Here is a 22187-nt window from a genome sequence, read left to right as displayed (position 1 = left end):
ATCCAGCCCACAGCCTGTTTTTTTAAATAAAGTTTTATTGGAACACAACCAAACACATTCATTTATGTATTATCTCTGGCTTTTTTTATACCGTAATAGCGGAGTTGAGTAGTTTCAGCAGTGACTATATGGCCAATGTGCCTAAACTATTTACTATCTGGCTCTTCACAGAAAACGTTTGCCAGTCCCTGGTATAAATAATGAGTATTATGGCAACACTTTAGGAATATATATTATTCTGCAGACTTGATTGATTTTCCAATTCAATTTTCCATCTGTTGTATCGCAGTAATACCTGTTGACTATCATTCTTTTGCCCAAGGTTCTAATTTTCCTTTCCTTTCCAGAGTCTGCCTGTTTTGCTTGCTTTTCAATGTAGCATTAAATAGTTAATTGGTTCATTTCACCACCAGGTGGCCTCCTATACTCTATTGTGCTTGTGGAACCCAAGAGAAAGCAGAAAGTGGATCTAATACACTTTTTTCAACTTTGGCTCTGACTCTGCTCTTATTAGCACTTCTGTGCTGGCTTGAGTGTTTTGAAATCACTCTGTGAACCCTACATGTTCGTATTTGGTCCTGAAACATAAATTCACACTGACCTTTTTAGGAAAGGAATTATAAATCATAATTAGAAACAGTAAAAACAAAATAAAAATATTTAAATGCATACTCATGCATACTCACACATACACACACACACACACATACATCAAAAAGGATTTTTTAAAAAGAAGCGTGGCGGGGCCGGCCCGGTGGCACAAACAGTTAAGTGCACGCGCTCCAATGCAACGGCCCAGCGTTAGCCGGTTTGGATCCCTGGCGCGCACCGACGCACTGTTTGGCAAGCCATGCTGTGGCGGTGTCCCATATAAAGTAGAGGAAGATGGGCACAGATGCTACTCAGGGCCAGTCTTCCTCAGCAAAAAAAAAGGAGGATTGGCAGATGTTAGCAAAGGACTGATCTCCTCACACACACAAAACACAAGCGTGGCTATCACTAAGAGCTATACCAAGACTCAGTCCATTCTCTTGTGTACACTATCAGGATTAAATGATCTTAAAGCTTCCTCAGGAAAAGACAAAGGCCACTGCTGCTCAGATCTCCATATGTTAATTTCTCTTGAAGAGCATGCATGGACTTCATCAGTGGCCCGGTTTCTTTATGTTATTTTATTCTCTAGGTCCTCTTTTGAGTTTTCTTTGATCTTATTTAATTTTTTCCAATTATTTTATTGAGGTCATATTAGTTTATAACATTGTGCAATTTCAGGTGTACATTATTATTTATCAGTTTCTGTATAAACTGCATCGTGCTCACCACCGATAGTCTAATTTTTATCTCTCGCCATACATATGTGCCCCTTTACCCCTTTGCCACCCCCAGCCCCTTCCCCTCTGTTAACCACTAATCTGTTCTCTTTATCCATGTGTTTGTGTATCTTCCACATGTGAGTGAAATCTTTGATCTTATTTTTAAGCTTCGCCAAAGACTAACGATAGGAAAGGAAGGTTGGAAAGCCATGTGATAAAGCACTAGAGAAGGAGGGCAATGACTCTTACCCTCTCAAGTTTAATTTTCTTCATTTGTCGAGTGAGGAGGATGGACTGGGTGTCTCTACGGTCTATTCTTTGGTGAAAAATCAAAGGTTGTTCCAATTAGTAATTGATTTGCCCATAAGCTGTCAGGCACATTCAGAATTTTAGGAACTCAATTTCAAGGGCTAAGGAAACAAACTCATGAGTAAATATAATTTTGGGGAAAACTACCATAAAAAGTGTGTAATTTCTAAATGCCACATTATTTTTGGTTCATTTCAAGTAGTAGTCATACATACATATTTTATGAGCCTTCTTAGACACTTTCCTTTCCATTTTACTCTTATTCAGTGATAGATAACTATTCAATTGGATTCTTGACGGTATCTTTTGCTAAATCTGTTATGGAAGTTCAGCTCTCTTTTTGACTTCTTATTTTTCATACACTTTAATTTCCCTACCTTTTTCTTTAGGCAGAATTACCAAATGCTTCTCAAATTGCTTTACAACATGGAACAGATATACTCACTTATATTTCCATTGGAAATGGGTCATTTCATATCATATGAACAACCTGTTCTTACCTTCTGCTTGTGTTGTGATACACACGTCACTGGTTTGTATTTGAATTGACACATTGGATGTCATGGCAAATACGGTAAAGGCATCTAGCTGTCTATGAGGAAAGGACCAGAATGGTCCCCAGGGCATTTTGGTAAAGAACAGGCTCATGTTTGAATTCAAAGTCTACCCTGGGAGACCTAGTGACAGGTAATCACTCTAATTCCAAATTCCCTACTGGGGCTACTTCTCTAGAGAGCTATCTGGTTAAAGGCAGATTCTTATTTGCTTGGGGAAAACTTGATTACAAGTTTTTTCCACTTTGCAAACTGCACTAATTAGTATCAAACCCAACTAATAATTTATGAAATTTGCATCACTTTCTGTGTGCCTAAGCACAGACATTTCCTTCCTTAATTCTCTTTTCTCGTATGTATTTTTAAAACTCTGTATGTCCATATGTCCTAATACATATATTAGGGTTAGTGGTCTAGTAATTCCACCTTTACTTTAAAAGTAAGGAAGAGTAAGGCGTGATGCTGGCTGGTATTAGCGACTCTGAAGGTGAGGCAGTAAGCATTTGTTAGGTATTACTGTATGCTATGGAGAACAAAATAAAAGGAAGGTTATCCTTTTCTTGAAGTAATTTATAATCCCTTTGAAAAAGGCAACACCAGAAAACATTAAATAAAAGCAAAGATAGCAAATTTGTGTGGCACAAAAAAATAAGTACTAGTCTTCTTAGAATGTCTTCACAGAAGAAATGAGATTTGAACTGGGCCTTACTGGATAGAATTTAAATAAGTGGAATGGAGATGGGTGCGTTGCAGAAGAATGCAACATGGGAAAAAACCTTCAGATCTGGGAATTAGTTCATGTGTTCCTAGGACTCTACCAAAATCAGGAAGACACACTGGAGAGGAGTAGCAATGGGACATGGTAATAGCTTTCATCCATGTGTTCAGTGAAAGTCAAGGTTCTTTTCTATTGAACACTGAGTCCTAGATTCAATGTTTAATTTAGTGAAAGGAAGTTATACACATAAATATACAAACTAGTGGCATAAAAGAGATGAGAAAAGTTGTGCCAAAGGTCATATTTTCTTAGCATGCAACATTTGGATCAAGTTTGAACAAACACGTGTATATAGTGCATATTATGTAACAGGAATTGTTCTAGGACCTTTGCATATGTTCGCGCATTCAATCCTCACAGAAACCTTGTGAAAGTAGTATTAATATTATCCCCAGATGAGCAACTAAAGCACGGGGAATTGCATAGCTAGTAAGAATGCAAGCAAAGTGTAAAAATGGGCAGTGGTTCCAGACATACGTTTTCATTTGATTTTTTTCTCTCTCTCTCTCTCTTTTTTTTTTTTTCCCCAAACTCCTTGAATCTCATTAATTCACAAATTATAATGTTTGGCATGGGTCCTTATCTGTCACTGTGTTTATAGAACTTAGTGATTACATGGTTATGTGTGTATAGGTTTTGAGAAGTAGCATTATTGGGTAATACTGATATGTTCCCTCTGCTCTTCATTAAGGGTGGAGAAAAATAGGAACATTTTGTTGACATGTTTTCTAAAAGATGAGAACTATATATATATATATATCACATGTATTATATATATATATATGTATATATATATATATATATATAGTTTACCTTTCCAATAACTCCACTCCAGTGTGACTTATTTTACTCTCTAATGTAGACGATAGCTACAATACCTTATTTCTAAGGCAGATGATACAAACAAATGGGAAATTTGCAGTCTCACTTGCAAATGGGTAACAGACCAAAAAATCTTATTAAAAAAGTCATATGTATTAAAATTGAAAACTTTTTTTTAATGGTGCATTTTATATAGTGATCTGAAATTTCATACAAACATGATCTATTTACTTTTTAAAATATCTGCAGTGGATAAGTGGCCAGTATATCATGGTCCCTATTTTACAGATGGGATGACCACAGAAATATGAAATGGCTTCCCTTAGATCGTGTAGCAAGCCACCAACGGAGCAAAGGCAGAAGTAACAGTAACAGGACTGATAGTGCCCAGTGAAGAGTCTCCCTACTGATGGTGCTTAGGGAAAAATCCTTGAAATCACGTTTTAGTACCTATTTCTTCTTGAAAAGTTATCCGTCGTTGTGGCTGCAAGTTGTGCTAAATGACCACGTCCGGGTACTTCTGCCTCTTTTTGTTCCAATCTCCTCTGAGTAAATTTTTTGCAGCCCTTATGCAAGTTTTTTAAGTCATCATCATCATATTCTTTCATCCGATTATGTCAGAGAAGTCTTCACTGAAGACTTTCTCTGTAGCTGTGATTTCCTTCCTCTTTTGCAATACTCTTTATTATTATGTAGTTTTTTTATGATTTGTTCTCTGTAGACTAGTTATTTTTCCCCTATCTGGTTAAACCTTTGTAATTTCCCCTATATACTTACTACTTTCTCTCCAGTCATCTGTGCATTCTCTTCATTTTTTCTCTAAATCTTCACTCCCTCCTCTTCCTTACTTTTATTGCTTTTGTGATTGGACACGCACGCACACAGACACACACACTGTGTGTTACTCTTTGATGAAGCTGTTCTAATAAACTTCCTTGAATGTTTATGGCAGACTCCCTTACATAGCTGGAAAAATGCTCAAAAGCAGTTATCACAACCAAAGTTTGCTCTTTATAGTCTTTGTTCATACTGATAAATTTCTACCTGTACCCTAGAGCTTCTTTAAACTGTCAGCCGTCCTTCTTCTGAGCGACAGGCATGACTATCAGTGAGAACTCTTTTATCTGCCCTTTTAGCCTCAACCTCGTCCTGTTAAAAATTTGTGCAGGTTTGGATGAGCCTACACCAATATGAATCTGGCCATAGAAGCCACAGGGTGGGGTTCATGAGTGTGTTTTGACCACTCCAAAGCCCTTTGAATGGCATTCTTGACCTTATTTACATTATACTCCCAGGGCCCACCAATTTCCCCAGACTTCTAGACTGGTATCTAAAGATGCATTTTCAAGAATAACAGCATGACCTAGCAAACTAAGCTTAAATTCCTCTCGAAAAGTCTCTGTCTGAGTTTTAGCACTCTCTTACTGACCGTGGGCAAGTCACTTAGCTTCTATGTATCAATTTTTAATCTGTAAGACAGAAGTGATATTGCTAATTTTCCCCATAGGCTTGCTGTAGGAGAACAAAGACAACAATCCATTGAAATGACAGTCAAGCTTTCTGAGGCTGGAGCAGCAAACGGTGCTTAAAGCTTAAAGCCTGAAATCTCTAAAATTTATCTTAAAATCTCTCTCTGGTAAATGTGGACATGTCCTCCAAAGAAACGAAAAAGAGAGGCTAGACCGGAAAGGTTTCTACGTCTGTAGCAGACTGGTGTTGGAACTGGAAATTGGACCCAGCGTCTTGCATCCTGATCAAATGTTATTGCTATGAGAAAACACTGCACTCATAAAAGGTGTCCTTAAATATTTAAAGAGCTGCTGTCACCTTCCTCTTTTCTTTGGTACATTTTATAGAAGCGTTTCTTATGTTAACCATTCCTGGCCATGGGAAACAATTAACTTGTTCAGGGTTTTCATCTAAAAATTGAGAGTAATATTTTCATATTGGATGTTTTGACCAAATAAGTTTTTCGCTGAGCATGAAGGTCAAAAATAAATAAGGCAATCATGTGCTGCTCATTTCTGTGTACTAATCCTATACCTGGCATATAGTTCAACAGCCGACACAGCCTCCCTTGATCTTTCTTTTGGGAGAAATTCAAATGAATAAATATTTTCCAACTACCTTCTACAGCTAAACTATAATGCTAAGAGTCACAGTGGGTCCAGAGTGAACAACACGTGGTCCGCGACCTTATACACTCCATTGCAGGAGCTTATAATCTAGTTCTGAAACCATACTCATCCTCATTGATGTGAAGGCACCAGAGTACCCTCAAAAAGTGGCCTAAGGCATCGAATATTTGGCTATACAAGGATTTGGGTGATCGTCAGGAAAAACCCCATGGCATTATGGATCTGTTAAGATTATAGATGTGAAAACCCTTTAAAAAGTTAAAAACACCTTAGAAACAAACAATCATGTTGTGAATACATAAAGGTATAACGGCATTTTCATTGTGTTTTGGGAGCAGACACCCCTGCAAATGCTTTGATCAGCTCTGTTTGAACACCTACTATCACATGGAGAATTCTAGGTACACTTCTCAGGGTTAGAGTCCATAGTCCCTGGGGAATGCCCGTTTGCACTAAACTTGAAAAGATAGTTTTTAATGATGACAGTATGGGGAATAGTGCTTTCAGCCTTGATTTAGGCCACTGATTCTCATAGATTTCCAAAGTCACCACGTTCTGCAACAGTATCTTTTTGATAAACTAGAATGGCTGGATGTTCTACTTCTCATTTTTCTTGTCATCCCCAAAGAGAAAGCAAGATATTCTCTTTGAAGAAACATCACCAATGGAGTTAACATAAGAAATACATAGTCGCTTCCTTATGAAATTTATTTGGCATTATTTTTGAGGTGTGCAACATCTTGGCAACTGCTTTGGTTTAAAACTCTACATGATCTGGGAAAAGCACGTTTCAGAATGTTTAATTCAGCGATACAAAAGGCACTAATGAAATATGCATGTATGAATTTTATATCATATTAGTTCCCTCTTTCTTGAAATCTGAATAAAAGCCAAACATCTGGATTATGTTTGAAAAGCCTGAATTTCCCATTTTCAGAGAGATTCAATCTATTTTGACATTGCACACTTAGCCTTAACATTTACAGTGTGCTATTAACATTACTTGCGATTGTAAAAAAAAAAAAAAAATCCAGATTTAAACAAACTTGGTGCCTCCTAATGCTTAAAATATATCTATATTTGAAATGGCTGCTGCTGCACAACTGTATACGTCTGTAGTTTAGGCTTCATCAGCGTTTCTATTATAAATACTTGCATTGAACAGGCCTGTAATTCAGCTATAGAGACATGGGATAAGCTTTGATATATAAATTCTCCTATGGCTGTACATTAAAACAACAAACAGCAGTTCATGTATCGCTTAGTTTGAGAAACTATTCATTGACTCAGTGTATGCTGAGGGCCTCAAATATTCAAGGTACTCCATGGTTGACCAAAAAAGGCATAGTCCTCATCCTTTGAGAGTTTATTCTTCAAATTTATAAGACAAATAACAAGATTTCTGTTTTTATAGATATCTGGGTAGATTTTGGCAGCTAGACTAAAGGCAAGTGCCCATTTATGGTCATAGTTTTGGGAAGTAAATATAGATATCAGTCCTTTATCTCATTTCATTATCATAGTTTGTTTGTTTAAGACATGGCTGGTCAGTCGAGTTTTAGGGGGTGAGGCAAGAAGTTCTATGTTTACACAAGAGATCAAAGAAGATAGAAGAATGTGATGTTGTGTTTGAAGTTTGCATAATAGTAAACCTTCGGTGGACTTTAATTTACTACACTTAAATTTTTACTGGATTTCTTGTAGCATATATTAGGTGAATCTCATTCTTTTGTGACACATGGAGAGCAGCTAAAGTCAGAGATTTCCCTTTTCTCTTCTTATTTTGCTTATTTAAAAAAAACCCATAAAATTATATAGTAGTGCCCAATTTACAAAAATAGATGTGTTTGGAGGCATTTGTATAGGTTGGGAGATGGAAAACAAAAGATATACTTTTAAATTGGAAACTTTTGTAAAGGAGAAAACCGAGTTTCATTATATTAATTGCTGCTCCTGTCTTTTTTCCGTCCTACACTGCATACTCTACCAGATATTACATAATTGCATAACTATTCTTACTATGTGCTGACATGACATTACGACAGCCCTGATATGGTGCATCATAATGAAACCGTAATTAGAACAGTCATGATGTATTATGGCAATGATCCACATCGTCACTGAAGTGCATTGGAACGCACAGAAAACCCATTGAGATGTGCAGATTTTCAACATAATACAGCACAACCATGAAGTTTCATAGCATGGAGGAGAAATTGCCTTTATGCCCACACTGCTGACAGCAAGGGTTATAACACATTTCTTAGATATCTGTTAGAGAAAGTTCTTCGTTGATGAAAGAAAATTTTTGATAGTGGCATTTGTGAAGTTTATGTCTTAAAAAAAATCTACAGGAAAGACCTTGTTGAATTATGGACCTAACTGCATAAATTCTATAGAAGTTTCCTATAAAATATTTATCAAAAAAAAAGGACTCAAAATACCTTAATACTTAATATCTCAAGGTCACTGAAATAATTCTCCAATGCAGGACAGATTGAAGGTGCTTTGAGGATTTTCAGTTAACCTTACCATTTATTTTGGTTCTCTGTGTCCTCTCTTAAGCTTAGATTGTATAGCTTACGTGTTGTGTGGTTATGTCTTTGCTCCATTGTTGTTCTCCTAGGTTTCTCTGCATGAGAATCTTATATGCGAATCTTGTTCCAGTAAATGACAGCTTCTCCTTAACTTCTCCTAAAAATTTAACTGTTTTTCAGTCTTGGCATTTCTTTTACACAGAATAATGCGATTGTTATGGCTGATCTGGTGAATGTGGGCCCAAAGAAGCCAACTTTTCTAAAAGAGAGAGGAACTTGATACTCTCTTCTAGGCCAATCCTCATGTAATGCCTCATTATCCCATAAAATATCCCAACCAGGTAGACTTCTGGTCTCTACCTGAACACCTTTGGTGAAAGGGAACTCTCTTCCCCAAGCTGCATGCCTACTTACGCTTCAGCCTTTGAGCCCAGGCCTGACCTCTGAGGTTAGATGAAACAAATTAATATTTTCTATGTAAAAGTCCTCTAAATATTCAAAGTCTGCTAACATGTCCTTCCCTCTCTTCTCTCATCTTCAACTCGTTTACCTGTTGGCTGAACATCTCCAGCTGTTTCAACAGCTTACTCCTTGGAGAAGTGATGAATCTTCTCCCCTCCTTGAGTGCTCTGCTTCAGATACTCCATACATTGTCTAGGTCCCTCTTGGAAAATGGAACCCAGCCAGAACCAGGAATGCAGGTTTGGGCCTAGTACATCATGGTCAAGCTGATCTATCTGTTATATTTTTTATTTTTGACCCTGTGTTTGTCTCATTACAGCCCAAAATCATATTTCTTTTTTTTGACGTCTACCTTCCACTGTCTGTTGACTCGTTGAACCTAAATAAAATTGAAGCCTAGTCACCTCTATTCTTTACGTAGTTTTTCTATTTTTATTTTTTTTGGTGGGGTCAGGGAATGGTTATTAACTCTGTCTGGCTTGACATTTGTCATGTCTCCTTCTTAGATTTAATCTATTATGCCAGCATGTTGTGTTCCCTTTAGAGTCTAATATCATCATCTAAAATAGACACTACCAAGTAGTTGCCTGCAAATTCAAATCCAACTCAGAGACATAGGTTGGCCTGTACAGTGTTAAAAAGTTTTAATTCAACATATAAAAATTATGAGACGATGCAAAATTTTTCTCTCTTGTCTTAAAAAATACACTTGGCCGTACTGAAGCCGTGCTGAAGGCATATCGCCGTGTGGGAACAGTTGGCAGAGCTGAGTAGTGGTTGCCCCTTTTAGATGAAATTGGTGCTCTCCTGTCCTCCACAATACACACTACCTCATCTTATTTCCCCTTCACTGGGATTAAATGTTAGTAATCATCATATTTATGCATTGTTTTTCGTTTTCTTTTTTTGGGGGGTTGAGGCAGATTTGCTCTGAGCTAATATCTGTTGCCAATCTTCCTCTTTTTGCTTGAGGAAGGGTCACCCTGAGCTAAGATCTGTGCCAGTCTTCCTCTACTTTGTATATGGGACGCTACCACAACATGGCCACCGACAAGTGATGTAGGTCCATGCCCAGGAGTTGAAACTGGGCCGCTGAAGTGGAGCGCACTGAACTTAACCACTAGGCCACGGGGCCGGCCCCTGCGCTGTTTTTCTTTGGTAGAGAAAATAGTTCTCTTTTTCCATATACTAGCGATAGTTAGAATATGAAAGATAGAAGATGACTTATCTGTGCTCAGCTCAACTTTTTTGCATTAGCTGCCAGGTAGTGGGGTGCTGGAGCTGGCTAGTACTGGTTGTGAGAGCTGATTGTTAGATATTCAGGAATTTTGCCAGCAGTGGCAACCATTTGTAGCTTGGAATCTGCTGTGGTGGGAGTATTTATACCAGGAAAATCAGTAGACACTACAAATTAGGGCTTTTTTCCCCCAGAGGGCCAGTTTACTGGTATACGACTACCTTTAGGTATTTGAGTTTATGATATCTGAGCTAAAATGTTTATTATTCTTTATTGATCAATGAGATTAGTAAAATCTGGCAATCTGATCAATATGCCATATACATATTTTACTTATATATGTCATTAATGAAAATATTGAGTAAGACTAGACCAAAAAGAGCCCTATGGCGTAACATGTCAATTAAGCAGTGATCTTACATAAGGTTGTTCAACAGGTTCTCAGCAAAACTCCTTGTACTTCAGTGCTTCTAAATGATTGCATCCTTCTGCTCACCTTATGCTTATGAAAATCTAATAGAAGCAAGTATACCTGATCCAGGAATTCACATCCTTGCTGTAGGGATTTAAGTCGTCAGATTTTGGGTGTATGTTCTTAGCAATTTAATTTGTTTAAAATCTGGTTAGTAGTGTAGTAAATAACTGGTATTGCTACAAAATTGCATTGAGAAGGTAATAGGATTGAATTTCTACACAAGTTGACACTCAATTAAAATTTCCATATATCCAATGAGTTAGCCAGTTCTCGGCCGGGGAGCTAGAACAAATGCCTTCCTCCTAAACTGATCACTTCAAAACAGGCCAAATTTATAATAAAGTCAAATTAAGACTCCATTCATCAATTAAAATTTGAGTTTGGCTTATCAAATACAGATTAAAAGCAAGAAATAGACTGAAGAGCATCCGTGATATTTCTTCCTTACATTCCTCTATTTTTTATTGACACTAGAGGAAAAAATAACACATTAAAACCTCCTTACTGAATTACTGTCCTAAACCAATAGATCCATGGGGCTTGTTCAGCTAAAAGCCACAACAGACTTTGTAATGCAATGATGTAATCTTGGCTTTGTGTCATTTATAGTCAACCTAAAAAAACAATTTTCCTGAATAGGCAGGCTGACAACAATATTGTTCGGTATGGGTTTTTATTTGGATTCTTTCCAAATGGTTCACATGCCTTCACCGTAACACATCATGCTTGCTTACGTTTTTTGCCTGAATTCTAAAGTTTTCCTCTTTTACTAGCTTTCTATTTTTCTTTTAAGGTCTCAGTTATGTTTGTAAAACTAACCAGCTCCACCACAAAATTAGGATGTATCTTGCAGAGTGCATTCATTTTACTTTTTGCATATTTTTCCCGAGGTCATGTCAAGGTTAGTTTGAATTCCATCCTACATTAAGACTTCTTTCACAGCTATTTAGCTCGGCAGCCTACTCCCCGCTGGGGTCTGCCCCTTGGGCACGTCAAAGCTTCAGACCTGACAAATCACACACAGATGAAGCTGTACAGTTTTTTAAACAGTTTCATCAGTAACTTTCTTTTCTCTTTTTCACTATTCTCCTTCGTGTTGAGATTTTTTTCCCTGAATTACCATTTCAGAAATGTTCATTTCTATTTGAGACAGTTTGTTTTTACATCACAGTTGCCATCTAGCAATATCGTTTATTTTATGGTAAATCATACTAATAGCCTTCTAGTCACCAAGACTACAGACCAAAATACCTACAGACCATTCCTGACTAGTATAATTGTAATTCCATTATTAAAATCTATTTGTAGCAGGAAGCTTAGTGTTGGAAAGGTGGCTATATCACAGAGTCTACAGGAATCAGAAAAAAATGTCAACCATAAAAATGCATCAAGTTTATAACATATTATAGGTTGAGCCTGGAAATGTTTCTAAATGGTTAGTAATATGCTCTTATCAGTATTTTAGCAAATTGTGAAACTAATGGTGCAACTCCATTTCCTGTTTAATTGACGAGTTAAAATGCTTGGTTGCTAATGAGTGTATTAGCAAACAATGTCCCCTTTACAGGCTTAAGTAGATCAGGATTTTTTAAAAGCAGCTTACTGTCCTTATTTTTATATAATGAAAAATATTGACTGACACAAAATTGCTAGATCAACTGAAGAAATGGTGTAATTATTGCTGTATAGTCATTTTGACAATGTCAAACAACCAGGTTATAGTTTTTTAGTTCTCACACTAGAAAATAGTTATTTTCTTTTACAAACCATAGGCTTTTTATTACATCTTAATTCAGGACAAACAACACCTGAAGATGTTAACTGCAGACTAAGCAGAAAACTTAGAAGTGAGGGGAAAAAATAATATTTGCATGATTCTCCTCTCATTGGTCCTCTTTTACAGTTAGCTCAGCATGCAAGTACCCAACAAAGGGTTCTATAAAAGGTTGCTTGGTTGAAACTAATTAAAGACAGGTCTAAATAGAAAAAGAAAAGAAAAGGGGATCAAAGGAATTACATTAGGTGTCAGGATGTTGTTTGGGGACATTTTATTTAGGTTTTTGTAATTCTGTTCCAGAAAAAGCTAAATTCTAAAAATGTTCATTTTGTGCCATAATTCCATATTTGCATTATTTTTGCAGTAAGATGCATGTCCACAGGCAAACATCTTGAAGAAATCATTTCGGCATTGGCGCATTAACACATTATGGTGAAAAGAGAGGCTTGTGCTTTTCACACAGTGCATTTCAGTCTTCAATTAATGTGAAAGCACTACAATGCCCATGCAACTTCTCTTGCCTAGTGGTGCACCATTTATCATTGCAGTTTTACATTGACCTTGACACCCACTTCATTAGAATAAAGATTGTCTACCATTTAGGTTACATTGTTCCTCTGCACAGAGACCCCATGCAAATTTCTGTTCAGATAGAAGAGCTGCGAGGCTGTCAGGGGTCATCTGCATTAAATGATTGCAGCTATTTTCCAACTGCTTCTTTTCATTCTACTCAATTCAGGCCAGGAGGATCAATCAAGTCCTCTGCCTGAAACAGTGGGACTGCTGGGAATATAACTGTTTTTGGTAGTAGCGGATATGCCCTAAACAGTATTAAATATTTAATATAAACTCATTAAAGGCCATGCAAAGGCTTCAGAAAGATAGCAAATTTATAGAAAAATCTAAAGAGCTGGAGAACCTTTTAAAAATAAATAGAACATTAATAATCAATTTTATGATTTTAGAGAGTATGATTACAATAGTTCTTAAACTTAGTAAATCTTTTCTATAGGAGACTTTTTTCTCACTCTTGACAGGGGTGGGTAAGAAATGAGACAGGCAGGCTTGGTGTTCTTAGGCAGTATTTTACAGAAATCGGCATGAAAAGTTTTCAGTTATTGGTGTTTTTATTTTTGTTCTATAACAATGAATTCTGCTCTGGATATTTATTTAAAAAGGCTTCAGTATTTGTTGTGTAAAAGAAATGATCGGAGAAATAAGTTGCCAGGTTTCCTACTTAAGTTTTCTGAGTGATATAATTGGAATTAAATTATTAATGGGAGATATTTTAAAAAAGATTGTTTTATGATCTTCTATTAGGGAATTTGCAATTCATTTTAATATTTGTAGTTTGATTTATATTAAAGATAATGCAATCTATGTCCAATTAACAATACATGGCCAATGTAATGTGATTTCCAGATCATGCAAATGGAATAAGCTAGAAGAGGGGGGATTCTTAACCTCAGATGTAATTTGCTGTGCGAGTTCTGGCAATTTTAAATGACATTGCACTTTTTAATTTTTCCAAAGGCTCAGCAGCAAATTTATCCCAATCAAGAAAGCCTATTATTAATTTACAAGGACAATTGTAGGAGTCTTTATAATTTCTCCGTGCAATTATTCGCCATAAATTGCTAATGGTAAAATACAAGGAGTTTGCAAGAAATAACGACCATTATTTGTCTTGGGCTTGAACCCTCTTCTTCAATCTCCAGCATCATTCTGAGGTGTAGGTGATATTGGCTCCACGTGAAACATCACATGCATTGCAAGATGCTGAACACTGGTGTTCTGAAAAGGGGGCAGCACAGGAACTGCTGCAAAGGCAGCACTGGCCTCTAGCAGATTCCTGCACTCGGCATGTACAGCTGAGCTGTGGACCCTGGACTTTCGTATAAAAAGACTCTTTGTTCACCACTGAATGGCATTAGGCATGGACTTGCTGAGGGGCCACCATGAAGCCTCGCGTGAGGAGGGCAAACACTAGCCAGAAACACAATATGAGAGTCATAGACACACACATCCCTGAGTTTTTGTGCAAAAGTGCATATTTTCACACAAAATTTTGCCAGTAGTTCAGTGTTTTGGTGTGTTCCTAGCATATGCTTTCTTGTTCATAGACTAAAATACATTTTATTTTCTCGATATATCTTCTCTGTCTGTCCGTCTGTCTATCTGTTTTGTGTTTATGGGAAAGGGGATTATGCTGGACATACAGATGTTTGTGGTACTAACTTTGCACTGGGAAAGATATTCAAACTTGTTATTCTAATAACTAGATCATTTTCCTTGCTTTAACTCTTCCTAATATAAAGTCACATGAAGCCCAGTTAAAAGCCGGTATAAGATGTAAATACTCAAACGCTGAAGACACAGAGTCTGACAGCCCTATTCTAATAATGGAGAAAATGCTTTGGTTTAATTCTTGTGTTTCTCATAGCCAAAACTTCACTCTCCGCTCAGCAATGTCTGGTCTCCTTTCAGTATAACCAACAGAAGCACCATACAAAAGTCTTACAATGGATGTCTTAATCTCTCTGTGTGCTTTTAGAGCATTATTTTGAATTCCATCATGCTGCCTTTTTTCTTTCCTCTTCTGAAGTTTTATTACAACAGCAGAATTCCCAGGGAGCTTTGGGGGCAAGGTTCACATAATATAGCCCTGAAGTTTTGCTTAGGTAGAATCCATCCCCCAGTCCTGGCCATCTTTTGATGATCTTTCTGTTTCAAAAAGATTCACTGGGTAGAGTCTTATAGCATTAGCTGTATGTAGTTTATTTTTTATTTTTTTATTTACTAGACAGTGAGCATCTACAACCCTTTCATGATGCTTTCTTTCTCTGACCTCACAGTGACAAGGCATCTTGTTCTTTAACATTGAGGGAGGCAGAAAAATGCTTGAGTTGCTCAATGTGTGCCTTCTATACCAGTTTCAAAATGGCTTATTCTTCTGGTTTCCATGGTGACAATTAACACTGTTTCAAGGCATTGTTCCAGTCTCCATTTGGGCAGAATTTTCGGTGTGATTTTTAACAACAACAAAAAAAGGTTTTAGTAGGGAAAAAAGCCTTTAGCATAACTGTCAAAAAAGTTATCTCAATCAAGTCTTCATGCATTTCTAATTATATTTACTTCAAAAATCTCTGTTTTTGCTGGCTTTGTTTTATAATTCAATTTTAGCATTTGTGCTTTTAAAAAGTAGCACTGAATAAGAATTTTCTATAAACTTCTTTAATTCTTAGTTAAAACAGTGAGCTAGTATTTGTGTTGATTTTTAGCTCTGTTTTTAAAATTTTCTTTATCTATCTCTCTATACACACCAGAGTGGCATTTAGAAGAGGAGTGGCCTATGTCTTCAATTTAGATTATTCACAATTCTATTAGGAAGCTTCATTAGTCAAAATTGAATTGGCCAAGCAAATACACTTAATAATGTAAATATGCCCTTTCAATAGAGTATATTTTATTTTTGACTAGACAGAGAGGCCCACAGCAGGTGCTGTGGGGAAATTAAATACTGGATGCTTATTTACCTTAGCACTCAAGAAAAGCCATCTGACTTTAACTTTGCTAATCTCATTTTTGGCTATTGAAGAATAGTCTATATCATAACATCCCCAGACTGCAGGACACAATGGGGCAGCCTCTGCTCACTTACTGCTGTGGGTGGAATGAATATGAAGATTAAATTATCTTCTCACCACAGGATAAAGTAGCCCTACTTGATTGGATGACCGAGAACTGATAGAGCAGGCAGTTGATTCTCCCCGTCTAATGCCTCTGAAAAAATGTGGGAGAGAGAAGAGCAAAAACATACTAGCATCAACAAAACTATAACCCTCCTGGAATTATTACATATACAGCTTGAGGCCCTAAATCCTATCAGATTCAACCTTCAGAGTGCTTCAAAAATCAAAATAAATATTTTCATCTTAAATTACATGACATTTTAGTACGTTTCATGCACAACCGATACATCTAACAATTAGCTGGATTCTCTTAGCTTTTATAGTTTGAAGGCATTGTCCATCAATCACATCTTTCACGAAGCTGTTGATACAGTAGGTTACATGGTGACAAAGACAGAAAGCATACATAAAGACAACTTTTTTTAGTGCAATAATCTTTTATAATAGCTGTTGCAGTGACTACTTTTACCACATTTCACAGAGGAAATTATTTTATTGTGTCTAAAATTAAATTAATTGCTTTTTATATTTTTATTATTGTGAGACTATCATTTTTATGGGACACATCTAAACTGTTCTCTTTCTTGTCTGATCTGCTGTGTAGGAGCCGTTCAAAGTTGGGGTATAGAGGGGGTTGAGCTTGTCACAAGTGCAAGCGATAACTGGTCGAGGCTGCTCCCAGGTGGCACAGCGGGAGCTCTTCCTCTGTCGATTAATGCAAGTGGCATAACCAAAAGATTTGCATAGGATTCTTCTGCTGCCTGAAATGCTGGTTCTTCCAATATTATGTCAAAGAAGTCTTACCAAATTAATTATGTAAATCTTTGTCAGCAACATCGCCTTAGATGGGAATTTGATTACATAAAGCAGATTGCCCTCTCCTCCAATCATCACTTTGACAAATGAAACACCACGTAGGTTTCTAAAATACTCGTTGAGTGTTGAGTCCAGAAAACTCGAGTGGACAGTGTGTTTTCTAAGTGTTGGAGTAACGTGGTCCTGGTAATTGCCTGCCATTAAAAAACGAAATCAGAATTTCCCATGTATCACAGCCCAGATTCTGAAAGAGCTCTAAAGCAACCCTTGATTTTTTTCATTATACATATTCATGTAATTTTGGATACTCTGACACCCTGATCAACATTCATTAATACTATGAAATGCTTTAAATCACCTTATTTAAAACATTTTGTTCTGTGATCCACAAATGACTAACATTTGGAGAAGTTTACATAATACAAATGATGTGCATGTTTAGTGTAAATGAAAGATTAAAATATGAAACTAAAAGTATGCAAACATATGCACGCAAATACTGAGAATCTATTAACCGAAACGGGGATTTCACATCTTTTCCTTTAAGCTGCTTCCAATTGTATTTTGGTTTGGGATCTTACATAATACCATGAATTCAAGGTGAATAAAATCACCCAAGAGCTTGGGCATGTTCTGAACTTGCTGATTTGCCACTTGGCGCAGACAAAAGCTTTTCTTATTAGATCTGATAAGGTGCTCATTTTAGCTCAGTTAGGGTGATGGAGCGATACCACCAGGGACCTCAGGGAGCTAACTTTTATGCCTCGAGGAAAGAACTTTTGGGATTGCCATTATATTTGGGAATATCCTGAAATTGTAAATATGTTTAAGATTTTAGCCAGAATCTAGCTTTTCTACTCAGAGGTATTTTCATGTGTACATTTAAAAAATACAGCCCAGTCGTTGATAGCTGTCCATAATATAGGACTTTCTAACTCTGAAGTTATCCAAAAAGTTATTTGAAGAGAATCACCATAGTAACTGTCGTATTAAATAGGACTTACATTATCTCTAGCAAAACATCTTTTAGGAGAGACTCACTTGGCAGTTTGTTAGAATACAATATGTGTTGGGGGAGAGGGTTCTGTAATCGATTGTGATGTCTGGGGACATTTTACAATGATCAATAAAAAAGTGTAGATTTGTAATCATTCCCAAAGCACTGGTTTTCTTTTTCTCTCCATGTACCTCTTTTCCAAGCTTACGCAGAGTTTTTAAGTAAAAGAAAAATGAAAAAAAAAAATGTTAACTGAGAATTCTGGGGACTTGTAGGTTAAGGAGGAAGTTACCTACTCTTTAGGGATAATTTTATTTGTACCACTCTGAGACTGGTCCTTCGGGGGGCAGAGATGAGAGATTGGCGGTACCCTGGAGCCAAACGTTGACCAAAATTAACTGTAAAATTAAATCGACCGGGTATTTTCCTATTTGGAATATTTTTAAGTTCAAGATCAAATGTGTGTATAAACTTTAGTTTAAAAAGACATAAATCTTAGTCAACTAGATGGATACCTTGGATGTTTGTGTACATGTGAGTAATATATATTTTTAACTGTTTTCAGCAATATTCCTCGACTACTCAAGGTACTTAGGTTTAGCCTCCCCATAAATTTATTGGAAACAAAAACTTTTAACACCCATGAGCATCCCTAACTCTGTGCTCAGAGATTTTCTTAGACTACCTCCCTCCCTAATGGTATCTCTTTCTTTTCCTTTTAGAGATACAGTGTGGAAATGTCCATCAGGGACCTGAAAAAGACGGAGCTGCTTAGTAAGGTTGAAGCTTTGAAGAAAGGTGGCGTTTTACTACCAAATGATCTCCTTGAAAAAGTGGATTCAATTAATGAAAAATGGGAACTGCTTGGGGTATTTGCATTTTTATTACTGTTTGTAGGTTATACGTACATTTTTGTGTGTAGTGAAGTGCTCTGTCTGTCTGATTTCTAATTTGAGGCACAAATATCTCTCTCTTTCAATTCACTACCTACATTTCAAACAAGCTATTCATGCTATTATGGGGGAAAAACACTGCTTTTCCTCTTCTGTTGATTTTTTTTACTCTGAGCTTGTCTCTTCTCTGATTTTAATAATTTTGGTTCTTTAATACATAAAAAAAGTAAGTAAAATATGCCATGTATTATGGGTATGCACCAAGTCAACTATAATACAGTATATCTGATATACACTGACTGTCATGCTTGAATGAATGTTAATAGAATTGATTCTGAAGGTACATGTTAGAGACATCCACTGTTTAACTATTTACTGTACCTTTCAGATGAAAAGTGGAATTGTCACTACAGCTTTCAAGTCACAATAAGCCACCAAAACAAAGATGCAAATTTGACCCAAATCTGAATTGCAGAATTAAATCGGCCTCTATGTTGTGCCTCAATTTCCAGCTCACTTTTAACAAAAGCCAAAAAAAAAGTTTCATGTAATTCATTTCACGCAATGATGGGCTGGGTCTCAGCCAAAGACTGAGATGCAAGAATCTGGCAAAAAGGCAATATAGAGATTCTGTTACCCAGAGACCAGGATGGCACTGTGCAGGAGACAGTGCCGTCCTTTTGTTGGAAAACAGCTGAGAGAGAGAGGTTAAACTGTATTTTTTCATCAACTTCTCTCCTAAATTGCCTTCACTTCAAATCAAGGGTAAGCTAAATTTGTCAATTACTTAAATGATTAATTATAACAGCTAAGTATGGGTGGTGTCAGTTATGGAGCATAAATTTGCATGCCTTCCATTTCCTGCCTTTTTTTAATTTTTAAAGAAATAATACTCCAAAAATATTTTGAATAAAAAGCTCTTCGTGTACCTTGATAACTTGGAGGAATGCCAGTGTTCAGTTTATGCCATGCTTAATCTAGGTGATTAAAAAACCACAAGTTTAAATCCTAGCTTTCTCATCTAAATTCACTACACTCTGCAGTTGTACAAAGTAACTTAAAACGTTGAAAGTTTTTACTCTGACCTATTGTGACATTACTTTTTAATAGTAGTTAATCGCTTTCACTTTATAATATGGTGATTTAAATCAGAACTTACTAAACTCTACAGAATTCATTGATCTCATACAGGAGAAATGTGGTTAGCGTCTGACATTTTAAAAGATTGTTTACTAAATAGATGAGAACAACAACTTTATGTGCTTGATAGATAAAGAGATTGTCTGTTTACGTTGTATTTTAATATATGTTTTACTAATTTGGTAAATAACCAGCAATAATCTTTTTGGAAAATTGTTTGAAGTATGTCATGTAGATTGCCTCAATAAAAATTTTAAATCAACATAATATTAAAAAAAGAAACAGTATTTAGCTATCCTTTATGAGTCAGACACTTTAAAAATGGTTGCCATTTTGACAAAAATATTCAAATACAATATGCAGAGTTTTGTAATGATTTAGAGAGAGAGGAGGGTGGAGGGAAGATTTTAACAAAACCGGTGCCAGACTAACACCACCAGACGTACTGCTTTAATTGGCATGATTACATTTTAATTGGCATGAAAAAAATTTAAAGACAGGGATTTTAACTTCTAACAATAGTAAAATAGAGGGATATGGTTTTTAATATTACTTTCATCTAAGGTGAACAGTGTGGAATGGAAATACATTAGAATGAAATGTCAGTGGTGCGTACAGTTTAATCTGTGAAATTTTGTCCCCTGTGCTGCATATTACTCTGTCTCAATTGCATATTAAACAACCCTATCAAGGCAGGCATTGGCATCTGCTGTGCTGACACAAATTGTGAATTAAATGAAATTGATGTCCTCTGTCGTATATTTATGAAGACGGACCATTCTCTGAAGTATTCTGTTTATGAAGAATTTATGATTGCAAACTGTTCCAGAACAAAAAAGTGGCAATAAATTCTTTTTTGTGACCCTACCCTCCAAGGGCATTGATTTCACCTCCTGCTGCTACTTTTGTTACAGCATAAAAACAATAGCTAAATCTGGATTCCACTGAGGGTCTTCAAATTATCAATATTTGCACCATGAAAATACAAGGGGGTTGGCCGAGAAAGGCTATTTTTCTGTTGTGATCTCCTAAACATACTATTTACAGAACACTACACAGCAGATGAATGTTTGTTGACTTAATTTTATTTGTGTTATAAAGCTTATTTTTGTAGGTTTAATTCATCATTATAGATTAACTCCTACTGATTCTCCAAAGGGAGTGTTTCCACCAAAAATGAAAAAAACAAACAAACCAAACCTCTCCCTGACGCACATTCACGCCATAGTGGCTAATCTAAGAAGACTTCTTGTGTAGTGGATGGAGATTTGTTTTAACACATCCACAAACATGCTAGACTATCTAGCATGTATGTGGCATCTAACATGCTAGATGCCACAAAGTCTAGCATCCACAAACGCAAAGTGGGAAGAATTGTGGGGTTGAACAATTTCCCAGTCAGGTAAACTCAACTCCAGCCCCAAGGAGGCCACCCCTTCCTAACAACCCTCAGTCATGTGCTTTGAGGAATTGTACTTCACAAAACAAAAAGAGGAATATAATTCTCCATGCACAATCTACTCTTAGCCTCTTTAGTATATTGATTAAACTCAGACTTCTATCTCCTGAAAATTTTATGCAGAGAATTTTTTACTGTAAACTCCTGTCATGAGAATTCAAATGAATTTTTATCAGTGACCATGGTGAACTTTTGTGTCAACTCTCCTTTCTGTTAAAAGAAATTATAAGTGAATGAGGTCTTCTTAAGCCTCCAGTGGTAGTCAGAACAACACACACTGCTCAAGAATTCAAATCCTAAATGGAACAACGAGCTGCTCTGAACTGAATGTCAGTCGTGAGGTGGCAGGTATGGCTGGACACCTGCCAGGTGGCTCTAGTTACCAGCCAAACTGTGGTATGTTTTTGATACCTAAACTAATCTATGTTTTTGTTTTTTGTTGGTGGTGTTTTTTGTTTTTGTTTTTAATCTGATGCATTAGAGAACCTTAGGAGAGAAGATCCAGGACACAATGGCAGGGCACGGTGGGTCGGGTCCACGTGACCTTCTCTCTCCTGAAAGCGGAAGCCTGGTGAGGCAGCTGGAGGTCAGGATCAAAGAACTGAAAGGGTGGCTAAGAGATACAGAGCTTTTCATCTTCAATTCCTGTCTGAGACAAGAAAAGGAAGGAACAATGAATGCTGAGAAAGAACTGCAATACTTTAAGGTAATAAAAAAACAATCAAAGTTGATAAAAAGCTTTCTTTATGGTAGGGATGAAATATTTATCAAGTACATAAAGTATTATA

The 22187-nt window shown here is 36.5% G+C and overlaps 1 protein-coding gene across 2 annotated transcripts in view; it reads left to right on the top strand.

Moving 5' to 3' along the window:
* Positions 1–22187, top strand: part of AKAP6 (A-kinase anchoring protein 6) — a 438207-nt gene that overhangs the window by 347212 nt on the left and 68808 nt on the right. For both annotated transcript variants that reach the window (XM_058540747.1, XM_058540748.1), the window contains 2 exons: positions 18630–18776; positions 21881–22105. In XM_058540747.1, coding sequence (XP_058396730.1) covers positions 18630–18776; positions 21881–22105 — 372 coding nt within the window. The remainder of the gene's footprint in view (positions 1–18629; positions 18777–21880; positions 22106–22187) is intronic.

This window comes from Diceros bicornis, chromosome 5 (assembly GCF_020826845.1).
Source record: "Diceros bicornis minor isolate mBicDic1 chromosome 5, mDicBic1.mat.cur, whole genome shotgun sequence".
In the NCBI taxonomy this organism is placed as follows: domain Eukaryota; kingdom Metazoa; phylum Chordata; class Mammalia; order Perissodactyla; family Rhinocerotidae; genus Diceros; species Diceros bicornis.
This window is presented reverse-complemented; position numbering and strand designations above follow the sequence as displayed.